Raw genomic sequence first — 22,444 nt, 5'->3', positions numbered from 1 at the left:
ATTAATTTCAGTTTTACACAAAATATTGCTTAAGCTTAGATTTGGGCATGAGCTATAGAGATACATCTTTATGTTAAAGAGTGAACACTAACATATGAAAGTACACATAAAACATTGTAAAACATACACAAAGACTGGCTGAGGAAAAAGAAATACTTTTCCTTTCTCAAAATGCAAATCTATTATAAAAAGATTCAGAGTTAGCATTCTATAACCCCATAAAGCTCTTACAAAAATAAAATGGTGACTGGGCAGTCATGACTGGCCATTATCTAGAGAAATGATTAAAGAAAGAATAACTAAAACATAAAATGAAGGACAACTAGTTTACAGAACAATGAAGGCTGAAGAATACTTGCCAGAGGAATCCACTCGAAAACCAGTCCTGGGCAGCACTTGTTCTGAATAGGAAAATGGGGAGTTAAAGATGAAATACATTTCTCAAGTTATTTAAAGATGCAGCATCAATTTCTCTGCCGTGTTTTGAATTACTGAAGTGCAATTTCTACTTTCTATTGCAATTTTTTTTCTCCTCTCCTCCTTCCTGACTTCCTAGGTGGTACATGTACGTATTCCTGCTAGTAGACCTCCCTGTGCATTTCTATGCAAAGTGAAACAGATGATAAGATGGTAATGTTCCTTTAACATAACATAGGTTATGATGAAGATAAAATTGTTAATGTGTTTAAAATTGTGAAAGTTAGTGACAATATTCGTGTTTATTCAAATACAGCAATAAAAAGGAAGTTTAATGGCTGTGTTTAGATGACTTGAACACTTACTTTCATTCAACTTAATTGCAAAATGTCTTTTATCATCGAGAAGAGCAAGATTTTGCTAGAAGGATGTATGTTGCCAATAACAACTGGTTGTACATGAAGGTAAATGCAGGTAAACCCATTTAACCTACTTTTCATGTAGGTAGTTTCAAAGTATTTGCATTTCACTAGATGAAATGCAGGAAATAACTGGTTTGTTTTCATATACAACTACTTTGCTGGTGTTTGTTAGAGGAATCTGGAACAAGTCTATAACTGTCACACTTCCTTTGCTGATTTTGAAATGTTCTGAATAAGAATTGCTGTTTTATTATCTCTGCAGCATTCAGAGTGAATTGCAAACCAACCCAAACCAGAGGTAATTTCCATTGGTCTACCAACAACAAAAAGGTAAATAAAGCACTAACACATTCATGTGACTCTAAACCAGAATATCATACCATGCATATTACATGGTAGAATACTGTCGGACAGTGATGCAACATATGAGTATACCTTATCTTACTGAGATAGACGGAAGACAGGAGTGGATTTAATACTGTAAGTAGGTAGTTCCAGGCAGAAAGAAGCCACAGAATGCACTGGAGGCCAGCACTTTTGGCTAAGCCTTCTGGAAATATGTGGATGTGGCAAGAGAAATAAGAAGACAGTATTTCTTCGGTGGGCAGCTCCCTACCACTTTAGAAGAGTTTGGACTAAAGTTACCTGCCTTCTGGTGGGCTGCTTCCTAAAGGCAGCATGTACTGTCATGGTAGCAGCTGAGTAATTCATAGTTCACCTGAGTCAATCCTGAACTAATGTTCTAGGGCAAAGACATTTTCCCCAAAATGGACATGGAGGCCACTGAATGTCTTATGACTTTTTTGGTAAGAGTATTTACATAACAGCCATGACCTGCTCAAATTCAGGTGACTGCTACCCTGCTTACCTAAAATACAATCCAGAAATTCCACTGGATGGGAACATCCTTCTGGATTTGGTGTTCCCATTGTATTTGTGTTCACTGTCTGTGTCGAAAGTTGTGTCATGTGGGCTATTGTGCTTTATAGGTAGTTGCACATCTTTGGCGGTTAAACGAGGTAATGCCTTCACACGCTTCAGATTTTGTAAAATGATTTGGGATCCTTCAAGATGAGAGGTGCTATCTAAATGTAAATTATTCCACCAGCACAACTCCTGAAAACCAAAACCTTTGAAACGGATGCTGCTCCACTGCAAACTTGGAGAAATTATTTTTTTTACTCACATCCTTTCAAGATTTTAATAGAATTCTTAAAAGAGATGGAATGATTTTAATGTACAGAAAGCAATTTCATCTTGATAGTCTCAATAAGCTTTTAGGTTTGAAAGGACACAAGCCGTTTTTCTTGGTCGTCCAGCTAGAATTACTTTTTGGAGCTGATGTAAGATTGGTTCATTCTGTGTTTCCATTTCTGCTTGCAGTCACTCTAATATCCCCCAGAATTGGCCTCAAGCAGCAACGTGAAAGAGGCACAACCATGCTCAAACTGTGACAAATTAGGGAACAACTTGCTATGTTAAGATAGCCATATATTTTAAGTAAGTTAGTATCTTTTTTTGTAAACTATTGTTTGTGGTCAAGCAAAAGTGCCTGTCAATAAGGTAGTTTCCTTCAAAGCTATTCTCGTTAAGTTTGATCTGGCTTTTGTTCCTGCATAGGTGTCTTTTCTTTGCCTTGCAGAACTTCATATAGAGTCTCATGGTATTAATTATCATATTGTAATCAACAATTCCGCATCTAGCATTTGTTTTCATTGTAGTTTAGGAATTCACACACAAGAAACTTGGAACTTTGCTATACTGAATATGTTGAATCAAGCCTTCAAGTTCTTAAATGTACAATCACCAGAAAGATAAACCCCAGTGCAGACTTGTATTTTTGGTAACTACAGCAAAGCAATGTTCATTTTAAGAAGAATCTGCTGTCAGCAGTCTGTGTCGGTGTGCAGTACAGGATAGTTGTAATTATGTCACTGGCATGTGATAGGCAAAATGTTAGCAACTAGGAGAACACTTCAAAAGAGGAAGGATCTGTGAAGAACATTTAACAGAAGAAGGCACTTTATGAGCAATGTCTCCCTGTGTAAAATGCAGCTATATAAGCAGTTGTTTTCAAAAGTCACATAGTTCTGAGCTCAAAGACCCTACAGAACAGCAACTTCCAAGTGAAGAGGAAGGACTGCTGGGACTGGTCCTCAGCCAAGCAGAAGGCATGTAATTTGTGCCCATCCTGGTGCCTTGTACCTGCTAAGAGCAAACTGATTGAACCGGTAATTTTACCAAAATACTGAGAGACTAGCAAGCTTTGTTTTATAAAAACCTGTCAATGAGTTTTTATCGGAAGCTAACCTTTACACAAGGTGATTTGAAACTTTCCATTTACTTACTGTTAAATTCATGTTGTCATTTTCTGAACTTTTACTACGTTAAACCTCCTGCCTCCACCTCTTAGGAAAGGAGGCAGGAGAAGGCATGTTTGGAGAGGTCAGGAAAAAGAGATCAGGCTACCCAACACTGCCACCAGGAACAGGCATTCAAAGTGAAAAAAGTTTTAAAATGTTGACATAAGATTTCTGTATTCTCCATATGAAGCCTTTTTGGTTGAACTTCTGTGGCTGCATTGCCATGAGTAGTTGTAGTCTTCTAGGTGAAATAGGAATGAGGTAATTACAAAGTAGAGCTTAAATGAATAATAAAATACTTGGTAAGTTTGCTGCATTAAGTTTTTTAGTTCAGCTAAGCGGTCCTAGAAACAAGAATTGGGAAAGTAAAGCTAAGAAGCCTTCTTCTGGATTGCTACTTGTATATAACTGTAACTGAAAGAAATCTCCACCATGGGGCCTACTCTAAGTGCTCTGGAGAATGAGGATGCAGCTACGCATTTTAAAGAGTCTTCCTATACATCAAGATTCCTTCCGTATCAGATGAATGCAAAGCCAAGATTAATTTTGCTATTGGAAGATAGAATAGTGAAAAGCTTGCACATCTAGCTTTATGTTTAATCTAAAATAAATTACACTCATGGTTTTGAAACTGAAAGCTGCAAAATATTTGTGAAAACAGATAAAAAATAAATAACACCTGGGACACCATCCTGACTTAACTGAAACCAACAGTGAAAATACCAGCCTTCTTTGCTGTCAGGGTACAGCCCTAGGAGCACAGTTTACCTACAACATGACACAAGGGTATTCTTATTTGCACCAGTGGAGTCACTGGTATTCTTTGGAGGAAGAATTATGCTAATGAAAGATAGGGATGATAATATTTATTGTCCATACTGCATTATTTTCTGGATCAAACTTTGTGGAATGCTAAATACATGGAACAAAATTAGCACCAGGAAACATTTCTATTTCAGCATCTTAGTCCTAGACATGCTTTAGGTAAATAGGAGTTTTACAAATGAGCAGAACGAATACGATCATGCTGCAATGTCCTTTCCAAAGCTGGGCAAACAGCAGTGTGAAACAGCACATAGGTAATGCAGTTCCCATTGGTCTCATGCACCTGTGATTAATTCCCCAATGCTCACAAGTCAGTTTTCTTAAATTATTACTTTGACTTCTTAAGTACACCCTACCACTTTTCAGATGAAAATCTATTCGTATACCTTTTGGTAAAGTGTAAATTGTTCAAGAGAAAGGAATACTGCATCTTTAATAGTGCCATCAGTTATAAAACTGACACTTCATATTAGCATAGGTCATTTGGGACCTACTTCGCAATCCAGCAATCAAAATCACTTTACATCCACAGTACTATGATGATGATATTCTCATAATTCCATTTGAAAATGCTTTTGGTTTCACTGTCAGTTCTTATAACCAACAAATCCATTTTGTCATGGCAAGTAACTGTTTCTGCAGTGATGAACTATACAAAATTATTTGATGTCAGTCTGCTAAATTTCCTCTCCTTTTGTTATGTATCATCTCTTATTAAAAAAAAAAAAGGGTTACGTTCATTTGGTAATATAAGTTCTTAGACCTTCTCTATGCTGTTGCTTGGGGTAGCAATAGATGCAAGGACAACAACAACCTGTACTGTTTGGAAATTAGTTTGAGAAATTACCTTCCTATAACTCAATTGCTCATACTATGACTCCATAGGTGAAGGAGTAGTTTGATGATAACACGTAATAATTAGTAAATTCCAATACTCTCATATTTACTAAGTGAAGACAGGCATGTCATGAAGGGCAGTAGCTGGTGAACAGAAATATTGAAAAATAAGGCAAACTGAGCTCAAGGAAGATTTGAAACTAGAACCTGATTTTCTGAATTTATAGTCTCACAGCCTTTACCCATACAAAAAATCCCTTTACATTTATATAATGCTTCAGAATACTATGTATTTAACACTATCATAGTGCTATGTATACACATATACACACATATATAGATATTTTTAAAGCACCATAACCAAAATGTAAATTTTTTTAGACCAAAGATGAGCAAAAATGGGAAATATTGTTACAGGCAAAATTTTTGTCAGGAAAATATTGTCTGAAAAAATTGTAGCAACAATTATGTGAAAAATGTCCTTCAATTTTTAAGACTGTAACTGTGTAGGTCTTCAGCCAACATGCACTGACAAGAAAATTCTGCTTAGCTGTATACTATGCCATAGACCCCCTCAGGTGATAATGTGTTCAGTTCTATACATTTAATATTTTTTCTATGTTCTATGAGTATCAAATTTAGGAAACCCTGATGGCCTTAGTATTTTTCTGCAAGGCTGGTATTTTCGAAGTTACACATTATGAGTCAGTATAACGCTGTGTGACAAATCTTTCCTATTGCTGATACTTTAACACATATCGGTGCTGAATACCTGCAGTGATATTTCAGAGGAAAGGAGCCTGTGAATATGTATTGAAATGCTTCTCTGTGACCCTTAGAGAAAGGTATTCATAAGCCTGCATAAGTAAACACTCTTATTTTATGAAGGCTAATAATGCATTATGCTAATGCATTTGCTATTTACATGTTTCACAGCTGCTGATGGACTTTACTTTTTGGTTCTTTTCCAATTTGTCTAATTCTCTGGCAGCAAAAACATTACAGTGCATAAGACAGCTTGTGGATTTGAAAGGAACTTGGAAAATCCATGATACTATGATCAGAGGAGAAAAAAACATGGAAGATTTTGAAGGAAGGAACCTTTGTCCTTCCACTAAAAGGTGGAACTCTAATTGTTCAGATTTCACTTTTAATGAGAGCTTATCACTGGCTTATCTCATTCTTCCTACTGGCATTTCTGTGTCACATCACCAGTCTTGGACTACCACACTAACTGAAGGAAAATGTAACCTAATTGCTGTAAAAAACTGTTTTATTTTACTGATTTCTTTAAAGGAATAGAAAACCAAATTTCTACTATACATTTTATAACCAGAGAAATATTATAGCATTATAATTCCCAACAGCTTTGTGTCTCCTGTTTAACTAATGTCTGCCTACACAGGCCTCTGAATAAAGTTTGTTATAAACTGTGTATTTACAATAAAACAGAGTTCAATGTAAAATATAAGGGAGGATAAGGAGAATTTATGAAAGCAAAAATGTTAATTCAGGAGAATGAGTTCTCCCAAATGACAGCTGTGGAGCTCCAGCTACAGCTGTAACAACTGGTGCATATCAAGTCTTGTAATTTTTTTCATTAATAGGAATTCCTGATCCGATGTTCCATTTTCTAGCTTCTGTACCTAAATTACATGGTTACCAGCAGTCATGCTGTCACTCACACTCCAAGAATTTTCATAAGGAGAAAGGAGTTAAAGGATTTGCCTAAAATTAATAGTTAGATGGGAAAAGGAAAAAGTATCCAGTTATTTGAGCAGGTCTTCTCCTCCATTTCTGAGTTTTGCAGAATAACGTAACAGCAGAATGCTAGGCAGGTTCTCTTCACCAGGGAGAAGAAATAAGGGTGGAAGAGGGAAGAAAGAAAAGAAAAAGCAGAGAGATGTAGCTGCAGAAAGGAAAGACAAAGAAAGAAGAAAACAATTTCCTTTCTTTTGCTTTTAGGCAGCTGTTTTGGATGATGTGCTAATCTTCATCAGCCTTTGGAAACACTTTATGATCCTTGTTGGCTTCTTGGAGCTATTGAGCGCAGATGATAGGTGACAGCAGAGGCAGGTGACATCTAAGACGTAAGAGCTGACAGGTAACAGCTAACTTGTGAGAAACAATTTTCCAAGGAGCTTACAAAATAGAGTTGCACTCCACTTTTGTACTAATACATCATTTGATTTGTCTCCTAGCTGTGTTAGTAGAACTGCCTCTATGAAATTGTTTCTAGTGCAGAAACAGTAGTCTTTTGTAATTCATATGTGTTCATTAAAAATTGAAATCTCCCTGTCGCACAGGGTCAGGCAGGTCCTTTGTGTTCCTAAGGTGGAAAAACATTTCTGTAGAATGAAAATAATCTTTTTTCATGGAGACTTCCTGCTTGAAGCTCCTTTCTTGCTGTCATTAGGTAGGGATGAGCATACCTAGCAGCTAGAGCAAAAGCTTGTGAATGAGGCTCCTTGGGTCTAGTTCTTGCTCTGCTTCGAGTCGTGTCGCTTGTGCTCCTCACAGAACTATGCTGTGATGCATAACTTGCTCAACTCCCTGATAGGGAAGCAGGAGGCTTTGATGAGGTCCTGGTGAGTGCTGACTGCGGTGAGATCCTCTGATAAAAGGATCTGTAGAAATTCAGAGCTATAGCAGTACAAAAATGAACTGTTTAGTAACAGAGTCTCACTGTGAGAGAAACAAAAATCTAGCACTATCTCTTTCTTTTTGAGTTTTCCAGGTCATGATTGTTCGCTTCTTTGCACTATTTTTAGAAGATGAACCTCCTTCTTTTCTGGTCTTGCTGAGAGATAAGGCAAACTTGCTTTGAGATAAGAAGTACTTAAGAAAACCCAAAGTAGCTGAACTTTTCCTGTGCACTTTAAAGGGTACTTCTTTACCAAAGATAACCAATCTGACACAGCCATATGGTAGGAAACTGTGTATGATCTTGAAACTATCCCTCCTATATACTCAATTTAGATGACAATTTCTTGACTCGGTAATGGATTTCCTGCCTGTTGTTTCTCTCTTCAGGAAACACTAGCACTATGTAGATAAAAACAATCAAAGGCTTGACAAATTGAATTTGCTAAAATGTGTGCTTATGGCATTCATGAAACAAAAATGTCAGGGAGAATAGAGAAGTTTGGAGGCAGTTATCTGTGACCAAGGGATATGAATGAATGCAGAAGAGATCTGGTTGGGAACTGTGATATCAAGGCTTAGAGAAAATGTTCAAAGGATGCCAGTGTCAGAATAGAATAAATTAAGGCTTTCAGGATTAGCTGGAAGATCAAGACACTGCTGGAAATCTGGGAGGAGTGGTTACTGCAGTCTTGCTTTTCATCCCTCATTTTCTTGTTTTGGGCCTAGCAGCTTCATGATTTTTAATTTTGGGGTAGCTGGCTGAAAAAGGCTTGTATACAGTTTCCAGTTACCTCTTGGACAGACCTCAAATGCAATTAAACCATTTAAACACAGGCTCTAGCATAACTCCAACCTACGAGTTATCAGGTCTTCCCCTGGTGTAGCATATGCTCCTGAACACAGTAGATTATATCAGTAAAAGATTGGAGTTCATGTTGGTCAAGGAAGTACACAGAAAACTTGTAGAAGGCAGCCATGAATAATAATAGATCACTTCATTCTTTTATTGAGTGGTGTATATATCTTTAGGTGTAACATATCATCTTTTGGGGTTTAAGCCAATCTTTGTAGCTGACATCAGATCTATATTGCCAGTTTCATGAAGGGCAAATGTGGATTGAGCCTATTTGCTTTCATTAATATTTAGGGCAATTCTGTAAATATAGAACTCTTCATATTGGGGATCAAGACAAAAGAAAGTGCCATATAAATATGTGTCCCATAGATACATATGGGATGTGTAACTTTTTCTTAATTGTTTTACAAAGATATTTGTTTCAATGCAGGAAGTCTGTAATCTGCGCTTTTCCACTCTTGGCTTGGTGGCTTTAACCACAGCATACGGTTCTGACTCTGCTGAATGCAAAGTGCAGATTTTTGCTAAAATACTTCACCCCTAGAAACTACTAATATGGGAAGCAAATATTTGCAAAGGGGTTTCTTTTCCTTAAAGCAGTATATGAAGTCAAGAGTGTTTTCAGTAGAGGTGCTGAACTAGATAAAACACTTGCTACCTATGGAATTGTTTCTTTCCCCTTCAGTTTCTCTTTATAGTCCCAGATCCCAGCACTTTGGGGAATAGAATTTCAGCCCTGACAAATTTTTATTTATTTGTCACTCTAGCTCTTAATGCACAAGGGAAAGAGAGAGAGAAAGAGAAAGAGGAGAGATGTCTGAAAATTATTTCCAAACTTTGCTCAGAGCTAGTCCTACTTCTTTCAAAGCTTTTTGGCCTGTTCCACACTGTATCCTGATCCATACTTCAAAGGGTTTTAAAATTTCAAAATTTATAGCCTCTGTTTGTACATTGTCTTGAGTACCCTGCCCAATCAAGAATAACATCTGGAGCAGAGGAAGATGCTACATTATTAAAATACCAGCCAGCATGGGCTGCATGGTATTTGTAAATACACTGGAACTCTAGTTTGTACACCTAACAGTTTATAATTGAAGATCAAATACTTTCTATGCGGGGTCTAAAGTAAGTTCTCAAATCCATGTTTAGGGAGAATAAGATACTTGGTATTGCTGAAAAAAGCCAGAAATGAAAAACCCCAAACGAACCCCCCCAAAAAAGGTCTGGACTATGGAAAGCAAGTTTTATGGTGACAATCTCTACTGAAATATATTCCACTAAATGGTCCAGAGTGGCAGAAGATGGTGGCACTGGCTGCACTGGCAAACAGTTGAGGAATCTGAGATGCAATTTAGACTAGATTAGAGTTAACTTAGAGTTGATGTAAAATGAACCCTGGTGTTCCTCCAGCATATCCATCCTGCTAGGGACTGGAAATACCAAATCCAAACAGGAGATGCTGATGCTGTAACTAAAGTATAAGGGCCAAGGCAAGTAAGAGCGGCACCAACCCAGTGTTTGGGACAGTAATGTATTTCCTTCAGACTGGAGATTTCCTTTTCATGCTGGAGAAATCTGTACATTCCAGATCATGGATTATGATAGTTTAGGTTTATCTCTATGTCTCTGGGCCCAGCTAATATTAATGGGCTAATCTGGATCAGCTGCAGTGCAATATTTTATGTGTAATTTATAAAGTAATTTGATCAATAGGCTAAAGTAATTTATAAAATGAATTGAAAGGTGACATGTGCAAGTAATGACTGCTATGAAAAGCTTTCAGTAAAAAAATAAACTATTTTGAAGATTTTATCTTAATAAGCACAAAAGCTCTGGACAATTTAGAATAATATTTTTAGCTAAAAATTTCTTTGTGATAAGGAGTAAATAAGTTTAACATCTTTTACCCTTGTTGTGAAAAATATGTGGTATATGCTCCCAAAACATGAGAAATAAAATCAAGATGGGAATCTTGATGGTTCAGTACTGGTTTGTATAGATCTTCAAATAGTACTTAGTGCTATGGGTTTCTTTCTAACTACCAAGGACAATGTGAAAACTTGTCAAAGTAATTTTTATAAAAACAAATAAATTTGAAATCTCTTTAATTAACCTTACTTTAAAGTGAAAGTAAGTGAAAGAATTTTTATCGATAAAGTCACATCCTCTTATTGGTTAACTATGAAGAAAAATAGCACAGCAAAATGTGGTAGCACACATACTGTTCTTCACTTAGGATTTAACAGTCAAATTGATGAGAGCAAAAATATAAGGAAAAGTATGAAATTCAAACTTCAGAATCTAGGCAAGATCTAGGAAATATGTAAGTGTAGAATTTTTGAATAATTTATAATGGCCTCTATTAACTGGGATTATAGTTGCTTTCTTTAAATTACAAAAGATAATTATGGAAAATTATGTCAGCAGTGACACATTCATAGGCAAAAGCTTAAAATATTAAATGGTCAGCAGGGTGAACGGGGCTTTCACTTACGCCTACTTTCATAAATAGCTCTTGATTTCTCATACAGCTCATATGGGTCAGGTTTTCGTGGATCAAAGGCCTCTGTTGAATCGGGAAATGAACCCCTGTGAAGAGTGGGTGGGTAGGGAATATTCTGTGGCATAGCTGGAGCAGACAGACTTGTTTGAGGGCTGCCTTGATTCTCCCATCGTTCCATCATCTGGAATAAAAACATACAGAGAACAAAGATGAAGTTTTGCAAAAACTGTGACTTCCACAATGAGACCAAAGACAGTAATTTCAGTGGAAGATGTGTTTCGTAAAAATAGCAAATCCGTTTGCTGCCTTTTGAGATGAAAGGTGTGTGTTGTGCTGTTTATAAAATGACTTGGTTAAATTTACTTGTTAATATGTTGCTCATGGGAAGATGTGATCTTTCTCAGATAATATGATCCCATGTGGATTAGGGTCCAGCATTACCCCTGAAGCATGTCAAGTGCCTCTCACAGAATGTGCTGAGGTATTGGAAGTTATTCTGCTAAAGATGGAATCTGTGGGTCTGTGAAGATACAATTATCAGATTCATGAAAATACATAACCAAAAGTAGCGATTAACAAAGAAGTGGCCAGACTGGGTAGCAACTGAATGATCTTAAGACTGTATCTTTTGAGAATGCATCAAAATAGCTAGCTGCCCAGGGAGAAGTAGATTACTGGAGCTGTTAGCAGAATTTACAGCTTCAATTGAAGAAAAAGAAAAAAACAAACCAACAACACAAAGGGAAAATTATTACAGCAGGTATTTGAGCATCTAGTGAGAGTCAAATATTTGATGACAAAATACAGAACATGGTGAAAGAAAAGTGGGCATTAGGCTGATAAGAGTCTTTTTTAATTCTTACTGTTTCTTTCTTATATAAAAAATTACACTGGCGTCATCCAACCAAACTCCCAAGCACAGGATAAGCTTTTCAAGTCTTCCAGACCATTTACAGGAGACAAGTACACAGCAATGTATTGTCTACACATGAAAGCCACCTCAGTCCATCTTTTCTCCAAGACTGCCCTTAGTGGTCTCATAAGTACATCAAGCCAGAAGGGAGATAATATGATAGACTATGAAAAAGAAGACTTGGGGACCTGCATTTTTCTTTTTGAAGGAGTTGGCTACTAATTAAATTGCATTAGCAAATATATTTGAAGAGGCCAAGTTAAACAAAACACAAATGTTTATCCTAGGAAATGAATATTTTCCTGTGACCCCTCCTGAAGCAAAAGGTGGTAAAGCCTCCAGAACAGCGTGCTCTTGCATATAGCCCAACAATCAGTTAATTACACAAAAAATGACTCTTGGAAACAAATTGAACTGTAATTAAATGCCACCAACTTCTAGTGTTGTATCAGCAGTGCCTTATGAAAGATGATTGCAGGTTTACAGCAAGCTTTCTCTATAAATTCTGTAATTATCATTTGACTTTAGTTCCTCAGTTTCAGAAGGTGTTTGGCTCAGCAGGTAGGCTTTGCTCTCTATTCTGATGATTAACAGCATCAGGCTTTTTCCATACCAAGGTTGTGTGGACTACAGATGTTTTAGAGTCTTCCTGGTGAACATGTTGAGTAACTATCTCTCTGCACATCCCAGGTGATCTGACACTTAGCTTCATACTTCAGAATAAACAGAATATGGATGTTGGCTATGAGGACCTCATTCTTTATACAGAGTAGTGTTATAATTCAAGTTGTGCTTCTGTCAGATTTTCAGCAGTAAGTAGGGCTGGTTCATTAGAAACAATTAAGAAAAGAAAGATCTAGGTATCTCAGCCATCTCAGGTATCGTAAGATGACTCTCATGCACTAGTATGCATCGGGTATGATATTTAAGTTGAGAAAGGAAAGTGTTAGTGCTATGAAGTGCTAATGATGAAGATATGGAATACTGTATTCAATATTCGCTAATGTTGTTCAAGAAAGACACATTTATTTTGGGTCAGATAAAAAGATGACAACTAGGATGTGATATAAGAGGGCACTATAGGTATGTAGATCCTGTGCAATACAGTGATGCATGGAGATACCCAAGTTGTCATCGAAATAGCTTAGGTAGAGGAAAGTACCTAGGGTACCTTTAGGTATCCTTTATACCAAGACAGATTTATCCTCTGTGTTGGGTACATTAGCCTATGTAGCAAGTCACATGAATGTCAGAATAATACTTTTGATGATAGCTCTTCTGGCTCTAAAGGAATTACCTTGGGTATATATAAACACATATACAGTATATCATATCATGGAAGAGTAAATTCAAAGGTCTCCAGAAAGAAACCTGATTATGACCCCTGTGTCTAGATAGGAAAGGAGAACTGGGCTAGATACAAGTTCCTTATGATCAAGGAAAATAATGGAGAATTATGTTTAGGTTTTACCTTCAGTGGGGAATCTAAAAATGAATACAAGTCAGTGAAACCAAACTATCTATCTTATCACTATGAATCAGAAAGACATGTGGGGCCCTGTCTATCTAGAAGGGAAAGTTTCCTAATTTCTTGGACAGTGCCAGAGAAATAGAACACTTACCTCTTGCAAAATGTGAAACTGAATAAAATCAAAATGTTTAAAGAAGGCTTTAAAAAGAGAAAGGAAAATATAATTATCTTTGATGAGCAAACTTCTCCCTGGAGGAAGGACAAGAAACTGGAGATCAGTTGGCAAAACCCTACTGGGTCCCATATGTCTAATTCTTGCTTGCTGGTTAGCTCTAAATCTTCAAGTGTGAAGTTAAAAACAGAGCAAAACATTCTCACTTGTGGGTAATACTGCTAACATAAACAGTTACATAAACAGATAAACACAAGGGGAATTTTATCTCCCAAACCCATATCAATTAGCTAAAGTCACATAGTGTTTTGCAATGTGAGTTACCATAATGCTAGCTCACAGAAGGCGGCACTCCTGGAAATGAGTAAGCATGGTATTGCGTGCAGGGCATCAAATCTGAGTCAGGGTAACGGTTTGGTGACATTGCTCAAGTTCATTTTGCACTACTCAAATTGTATTACATATGATATATATAATATATGCACTATTACATAGAAACCACAGGAAATTTCTGTCAGCCCAGGTTACTCTGGGAAGTTGAGCACACTGAGATGCAGTGCACGCCATCCCTGAGCCTCTGCCTTGGGGAGAGGAGCTTGTCTCCTCTCCTCTTCCAGCCAATGGGCCGTGGTCCCCTTTTTTGCTTTAAAGAATGGTGGGTGCTTCTCCCCTGAGCAGCTGGAGAGGTGAGGGGGCAGCAGTAGTCACCCAAGCAGAAAAGAAGCCTCGTTTGGGGCCACCTACTGTTTTTCTTTCCTCTTACAGACCCTCAGGGCTGTGCTGTGGTGGTGGGAAGGTTTCTAAACCTCTTGAAGCTGGCCTTATTGCTTCAGACTGTCTGCAGGCACTCAGTGCTTCAGATGCACTTGGTTGCAGTCTTATCTCCATGTCTTGGGCACTAGAAATTTATGTCTGGTTATTTCTCTAGTTAAAGTGGTGACAGACAGAGGAATGCACACTACCTTAACCTGGTTAATTATTTGTACACTCAATTAGCTGCGAAAAATCAATTAGCTGTGAGCAGTTAGCCTGCATGCAGTTACAGTATCTGCACACATTGGTGTTGCATTATTCTGTGAGCCCTGCTTTCCCCAGACCATTGCATGAAAAACTGCATCACTCAGGTTGTTTCTCTAGATTCTGATTATTCACAAGTGCTACTTGAGTATGAACTAGTATACAGTTTATATAACAAAACTGTGCAGACAATCATCCACAATATGCTGATATTTATAGATTTGAAATGTACGTAAAGAGGGTAAGCACTGACAGTGGAAGGTCTTTAACAAGTAAGTTCTAAAAGTTCTCTATTTCATCACTTTTTACCTGAGATTAAAAGTTGAACATCCCAGTCAGACAAGCATCTTAAAGTGGTGAGAACAAGCTAGCCCTTAATAGTCAGATTTATTTTCACAAATGTCCTGCTACTTAGATGAATAAACAAACTTAAGCGATACTTATTCCAATGTATTGCATCCATCCTCTAACCTTTTACATCAAAAACACCACAAGCTGAAGCAGTCTGATGGAGTTGCATCAGCTGATTAATTAATCGCTATTTGTATTTGACAGGCTACAAAAATTGTTTTGGTATGCATTAAACATGTCATGACCCAATATGAGAGGATGTGAAGTCATGTTGTTGCCCTCCCACCCCCCCAAATAAGAAAGCTATAAATCCTTTAAAAAAATATTACTATTGTTATTCCTATGGCTCTTAGAAGCCTTCAGGCAGAGTCAGGGCTCTTTTTTCCTTTACACACCTCTGATGAAAGGTAAGCAGTACTTTAAGGTCTTTACAATCTAAATGAAAAATCAAATTAAGAAAAACCCCAAACAAACCAGAAAACCAAAAATAGAAGCCTGTTTTCTTTTTACACTGTGAGTGTTGTCACAACTTCAAAAAATGATATCATGTGGTGTCAACAGAATAAAAGCAGTCATTGCTTACAGTCTTACAGTAGGAAAAGTCTTGATACCTTGGGGTTTAATGTCAAAATAATAGAAACACAGAAATGTTGGTTAGAAGGCACATCAGTAAGCTATCTAGTCCAAGCTCTCACTTGATGTGTGACTATTTCCAGCTCTAGATCTACTAATGCAAGAAAGAACAACAATCACTTTAAGGATGTTAAGCTCATGCCACTTGTAAACCAGAAAATGTACATGTTGTCCATTTCAAGCTGATCGCCAACTAGAAGGCCAACTAGACTGGCCTTATTGCTGGAGCCTTCTGCTGCCTTCTCCTCCAGACCCCTCATTTTTGAGCCACTGCATTTCTGGTTCTCGACACCCATCCTAACACTGAGATGTTCCTTTCTCCAGACCGCTGCTGGCAGACTCCAAGTCAACAGATCTGCAGAGCTTATTAGTGAGGCCACCTCTGATGCTGTCTCACCTAGAGTTGGGGCACTGCTGAGAAGTGTCTCATGAGCTGGGAACAGGAGGGTTAGATGAAAGTCTACAGAAATTTGCTTTGAATGCTAGTCATCTTATGAACTCAATGTGTATAATTTTGAAAGGGAACTTACAGGCTTTGGAGTTTTCCATGGAGAAAAGAAACCTGAAATAAACAAAAAACAACGTTAGCAGATTTTTCTGATGCATAACAAGTGGAGGCTAAGTGGCATCTATGCTCCTGTTCTCATTCAGGTCTGCAGATAATATTGATATATATGAAAATTCTCTACACACAAGGGGTGAAAACAGAAACCACAGAGGATAATTTCTAAGAAAAAATATATGCAAATATATATATATATATGCATATATATATATGCAAGTGGAGCTATTGAGATCATTGCCATACTTTACAAACAGCATGGTATTAGGTTGAAATTAAAAGAACTAAACAAAAGGACTTCCAAATGTCTTGGTGGACATTGGATAAGACACCAAATGACCTGGTATTGATGTGTCAAATGCAGTCGCACCTTTAAGAAGAAGCAATTCAGAACATCCCATGAACAAAACCTAATAATACAAGAGATTTTTTTAGAAGAAAAGCCTGTACAAAAATAACTGTTTCTTTAGTCTAGATAAGGTAGCCAAGTCTTGGGAAGGTTGCTTGTTTTGATACTGTCCTGGTTTTTTTGTCATAGTTAGCAAGTGATCAGACATGACTACCTCTTCTACACAACTAGTTATCTCCTTTTCCTTGGTTATTGACTGACTGATAAATTGCTTTAGTGACCTTCATGAATTTCAACTATTGTAGCCTACAAATGTGTGAAACTCCAGATATGTCCTTTTCATAAAAGGAGACAATTTGTTAACACTCATTATAGACATTGTTCTTATCTTATGCAGCACAATGTTAAAAAACTTACAAAATATTTAATAAAAAGAAGCATTTCAAAGGATATTGGGTCACATTTTTTAAAATACCAGCTTTCAGCATAGTTTTAATTAAAAAACTCATTCTCAGTTTAATAGCAGGTAAAAAAAAAAAAAGTCTGTGGACCTTCCTACGTAAGATTAAAAGCTAATAACAAAGAGTTCATTTGTTTTGTCAGAAACAGAAATGGGGCTTAAACTGAGACATCTATTAGGAAGACTGCTTTTTCATTCAAAAAAATGAATTAAGCTGTAAAAGTAGTACTGACTTCATTATTTCTTTTTCTAAGGTGAGTCTAGAAAAAAAATTTAAATCATGAGAATACCAGGGAAAGCATGGGAAAGTATCTTTCTACAGACAAATCACAACAGGAATTATATTTGTACATAGTATTTAAGGTCCCTAGAATTCTATGATAATGAGGTAATTTTTTCTGCCATGATATCTAATCTTGGAGTGAAAAAGCACTTGAGCCGTTTGCAGAGAAACACTGGCTGCTGAGAATGCTGATGTATAAACTGATAGTTCTTTTAAACAAAAAGTATATTGGGAAAAGTAATCGTGGAAAGGTTTATGTTTACTGGCTCTACAGTGTCTAGATAAAAACTGCTATATTAACAAGTAGACAGATTTCTTTCCATCTGCAAATTCAAGCTGAGATAACAGGCATCCTGTATAGATCTGGCTTGTACATCACCTTCAGTGTTAAAGATTCTGTAGTAGAAGCTTACTTAATAAATTCTTGGATGGCTGATGGCTACCTTTTTATTACCTGCTATTGTTCTGTACAGCTAATAAGAGTGAAAGTTAAAAAGCATTTTCCCCCTCAGCATTAAAGATAAGACTTGAAACTTGCAAGAAGGTTTGCAGAAAGATATCTCAAATCAACTTACTACCCTGATTTTGGTGTTCAGAAAATATTGGTAGAAGTAACTCTCCCTCCCAATGGTACTGGTGCACCTCCCATAACTTACTGTCAGCAGAAATTACTCTAGGAGAAACTGAAAGGTCATTTTTTCCTATTTATTTACTGTCACCAGCTAAAAATATGTTTTGCTGCAGTTAATCAGAAAATGTTCCTATCAATTAAAATATAAGTATTTATAAATCAAATAAATAACGGCATATACATGAAGTGAAGATTTTTTAAAAAAACCCTCAATTAAAATTTCAATTATTCATCCAGACGAAGAGAACATGGACTTATATTTAGCTTGGAGGCTATGGGTACGGACTGCAACATACAAATGACAACATCTACACTCAAAACAAATAAAAGGCAAAACCTAACGGATATAGGATGCCACAGAAGTAAAAGATCCAAAGCAGGATTTTTAAAAAGTATTGGATATCCATATGTGTACAAAACCATGTTAGAAGTGAAAATCTCTTGAAACTAATATTAAAATCCATTCTTCAGATTTAAATTCAGCTATTAGACCAAGGACTCATGTAAGATGAGATGGTGTCTCACCTATGTCAAAGAAAAGATGCTAGACTAAATAGGTGAAGGCCTAATTCCGTAAAGCAAACCCTATCTTATATCTTTCATGTATTTCATGACAATTTTAATGTTGCCTCATATACCATCTGTATTCTCAGTCAAACTAAACATCCTTTTTCCCAGTCTAAACAAAATTGACCTTTAGACAATGTATGACATTATCAGTTATTCAACATGAGACTGATTACGGATAATTATTGTGAACCAAACATGTCCAGAATTATCACCGATATTTAAATACATGCAACCAGTGCTGCAAATTCAAGAATTCAAGAGTATAATGCATTCGTAGTACATTGTAAGTGTAACAGAAACTTCACATGAAAAAGCATATAAACAAAATGCACTTTCCTGTGTATTCTGCATGTTCCCTTCTAACTTTCACCTTTAAATATTGTCCTGCATAAGTACAGGACCAAATCCCCTACATGTAGAAAACTGAGGTTTGGAAGCTCACCTGAAGCATATATCTTAATAATATGTATTTAGTGCATACTCAACAGTGTTGGCCTTCTGCAGCCACGTCTACAGCTGGCAATGAGAAGCAGCGGACTTTCACTTAGTTTGACGTCACTTCACAACACCACATTTTCCCTTGACTTTCTGGTGCTGGTGCATTACATGCTGTGAGTATTCCCCACCAGAGACATTGGGGTCCCACTTGAATGACAGCTGCTGGCAGACTGGCATCAATTCAGTACTGACTTGGAGGCAAGACTGAAATTTGTTCTCCAAAGAGTGCAGCTTTCATCTTCTGCTGAGTATTAACACAGTACTGACACTGTTCAACCTTCTAATCAACCCACATTTAACTGGGCACACATATTGGATAAGCTCTTATAACCTCCTCATCTCACTTCCAGATTTCCACTTCTCCCTCCCCAAACTCCCAATCCTCTACTGTCCAACTTGTGATGTTTTCTATAAAAACCTGAGTAGCTGAGAATACTATATACATATACATATAAACACCCCTCAGCCCCATATTCACACACACTTTTAAAATTTGAAATAATAAAAGCCAACTTAGATCCACCTAAAAATACTTCATGCAGCCTGTTCTTCCCAGAAGTGGCTTTGTGCTCACCCGTGTGCCTGACAGTCATCCCTTCTTCTAATAGCTTCACCACATAAGCTGTGGCTCACTTTCTGAAGACTCCCATATTTTTCTCTTAGTTTTAAATAACTCTTTATTAACACTCCTTGTAAAGGCAGCAGTACAGGTCTGAGTTAGTTTTGGAAAGGAGAGTGGGGTTGCTGAGTTGTGTCAAAGAGCAACCACCACTGCTCGGCCAGATGCTAGCAGGACAACACTATGGTCATCACCTAGTGTAACGTAATATAACATGTAAGTATGTGAGGATAAAGTACATAACCTCATATACTTCTCCAAAGTTAGTTTTGAGAATATAGTGTTGGCCGTTTAAAATGTAATACGGTACAGCAGCTGGTGGCCAACACCTTTATTGAAATTTTAATTGTATCATTTTAAATAAATAAGCTGAGGTACAGTAACAACCATATGCTTTTTAAAAATCAGAGTTACATTTTCTCATAAAGCAGTGTTGGAAAAATTATTTTTGACAGTGCTTTTTAAATTATTTTTGACAGTGCTTTTTAAATTATTTTTACCACCTTCCAAAATGAGCTTCCCTGGAAATCAGAGCTGTGATAGTTTCCATGTTGTAACTTTACCACAAACCACCAGTAACAGAAAACATATTTTAGATTCTAGTGTATTTGGGGGAAAAAAAATAATTTTTTTTTCTTTTTTTCAGATCAAGGCAAATTCCAGCTTCAGTTTACTGTACTTGTCCTTTTTGATGAAGATATCCTATAACAAAAGACAAACCACATCACACTCATTGTATCTGTTCCTTCTTATATAAAAATTTAAGTATGCTTTTGTCATAAAATATGCTTACAGATTTCACATGCCTTACACTTCAGCCAGTACTTACTGCTGGAAAGTTTAGTTTTCTAAAAGAAGCTTATCAGACAGGACTTAGAGCATTTGCAAGAGAGAGTCTTGATCTGTTCCCCCCTCTCCCCCCCCAGTAAAAATCCTAATTTTGACATATTCTGTAATGTCAGTAATACCAAACAAGCCTTTGGTTATTAGTCTGCTGCCATGTACATGCTTTTTGCTGTATTTCCATCTCCGTATTGTATTGATTTCTGGAAAACTTAAGACCATGTAAAGTCACAGGTAACTTATCCAGGTATTGCTAAACCACAGGACCTTTAACGGTGTTCACCTCTGTGGCAGATGTGTATGTATAATTAAACTGAAGCCCGGGAACAGTTTGATTTTTGCAGTGACAGCATGTGGTAGTGCTGCAGGGAGGAACTCAACAACATCAAAGATAAAGCCTTTTAATCCAAAGCAATGTTCAGGGCAAGTCAACTTCCCTCCACATCACTTGTCACACTGATGATACAGCACATGTTTTGCCCATTAGCTTTCACTGGGCTTCTTAGGGCTTTTTTGTGCTACAAAAGTTTTGTTGCATATGGCTTCCTGAGCAAAGCTGTCCCAAGCACTGCACAGACCTTTCTCACGTAGATGCTTGGAAGTCATTGAACAGATGGCTGATGAGCACTTCCAGAGCATTGACTGACTCCATGGGCATCTTGTCAATGTCCACATGACAACACTTCACTTCAGCAAAAGTTTTCCTTTCTAGAAAAGTTACCGTATAAATTTACTGTAACAGCACATTATTTTTTTTTCCTGTGCTGCTTCTTTCTTTTACTGCGATCCCTGAGATGTCTATCAGTTGCCTACACTGGGGCCTCAGTCCTTGAGGTGTCAAATACCCATTAACTTCACATGGATGTGACAGTGGAGAACTTCTCTGAGAGTTCAGACTCACAGTGTACGCCATTAGCAGGATGCAGGGAGCTGTTTCTTACCATTCATGTTACATCTGGCTTCTCCTTCTGTGTGTTTACCTTTTGTTGAGCTATGCTAGGTATGGTTGGATTAGGTGCACAAAACTCAAGCTACAATTGGGCTCACTCATTAAGAGGCAAAATATCTTCCAGCCAAAATTCCTAAAATACTGGTGGGAGAGATAATGTTTTTTTGTGTGTACATAGAACAATTATATAGCATTAATTCAATCATTCTTCAAATGTTTTCCCCTTTTCAGGAAAACAAACCTGATCAATGAAAACAAGTAAATTAATTTGTATACTGTAGTAAACACAATCTAAAAGGAAACAATGAATTAAAATAGATGGAAATAATACTTATGAAAACAAGCAGGTGATAAAAAGTTTGAACTGGTCTTGTAATATGTAAAATATCAGATGATGTATGGGGAATGGCAATTAGTAGTTCCATTTCTAATAAAATCAGTCATTACTATGTAGTATTTTTTCAAAGGTCCATTTTTTTCAAACAGATTTAAATATTGAGCTCTTACTCTAGCAACAACAAAAAGTTGATTTACCTTGAAATATAGAGTAGGTGTAAGAAGACTGGGAGCTTTAGCTCTTCAAGCATAGTTAGCTAGTCCTGTTGTCAGCTGTCCTTCAGAGTGATGGTGCCATGCTGTGGAGGATCCACTTGGTCTTTGGTTGGGATGGCACCTGATGCAATGGGTCAAAAATCAACACATCCCACATCAGAGTGAGATGAATGACCCATCACGTTTGATCAGGCCAGCAACACTATATAGGGTTAGACCCAGCGTCTTTTCCCTTGCAGTAGGCTACACACTGGCAACATGGCAAGTAACTGATGTGGCACTGTGCTGCACTGAGATGAAGGCTGCTTACAGTCATCAGCTGTTATAGCAAATGCAGGTTCAGATTAATAAAACTGTGAAACAGGTCTGTCTTCTTCAGACCTATATACAAACGCCCACGTTATTAAACAGGTTTGCCTGAAAGAGACTTGCAATGGTACAAACTGATCCTCAGCAGTTGCTTGTGGTGGCATTTTCCTTTATGCTCCACTACTCCATTGCTCCTGATCTCAACCCAAGTGAGACTGCTACCGAAGTAGTGCTCCAGTCCAAATCACCACTATTTTTCACTCTCTTTGGCCTACCACACCTGTGAAAAGTGACTCCAAAACCCAAATACATTCCTGCCCACAGATTATCACTCTCTAAAGGTGCAAGGCAAAGAGCAGGCACCGTTCACAGGAAGGTCAGCTGAATCTTTAG

At 37.2% G+C, this 22,444-nt stretch overlaps 1 protein-coding gene across 11 annotated transcripts in view; it reads right to left on the bottom strand.

Annotated features, from left to right (window-relative positions):
* Nucleotides 1-22,444, bottom strand: part of MAGI2 (membrane associated guanylate kinase, WW and PDZ domain containing 2) — a 763,702-nt gene that overhangs the window by 78,180 nt on the left and 663,078 nt on the right. For 8 of the 11 annotated variants that reach the window (XM_049814020.1, XM_049814022.1, XM_049814025.1 and 5 more), the window contains 2 exons: nt 15,957-15,988; nt 10,861-11,050 (listed from right to left, as the gene is read on the bottom strand). In XM_049814020.1, the coding sequence (XP_049669977.1) occupies nt 10,861-11,050; nt 15,957-15,988 (222 nt within the window). Of the gene's footprint in view, nt 1-359; nt 402-10,860; nt 11,051-15,956; nt 15,989-22,444 lie in introns of all 11 variants that reach the window. The other 3 variants (XM_049814030.1, XM_049814031.1, XM_049814021.1) reach the window with 2 other exon arrangements.

This window comes from Accipiter gentilis, chromosome 11 (genome assembly GCF_929443795.1).
Source record: "Accipiter gentilis chromosome 11, bAccGen1.1, whole genome shotgun sequence".
NCBI classification, from domain to species: Eukaryota; Metazoa; Chordata; class Aves; order Accipitriformes; family Accipitridae; genus Astur; species Astur gentilis.
This window is presented reverse-complemented; position numbering and strand designations above follow the sequence as displayed.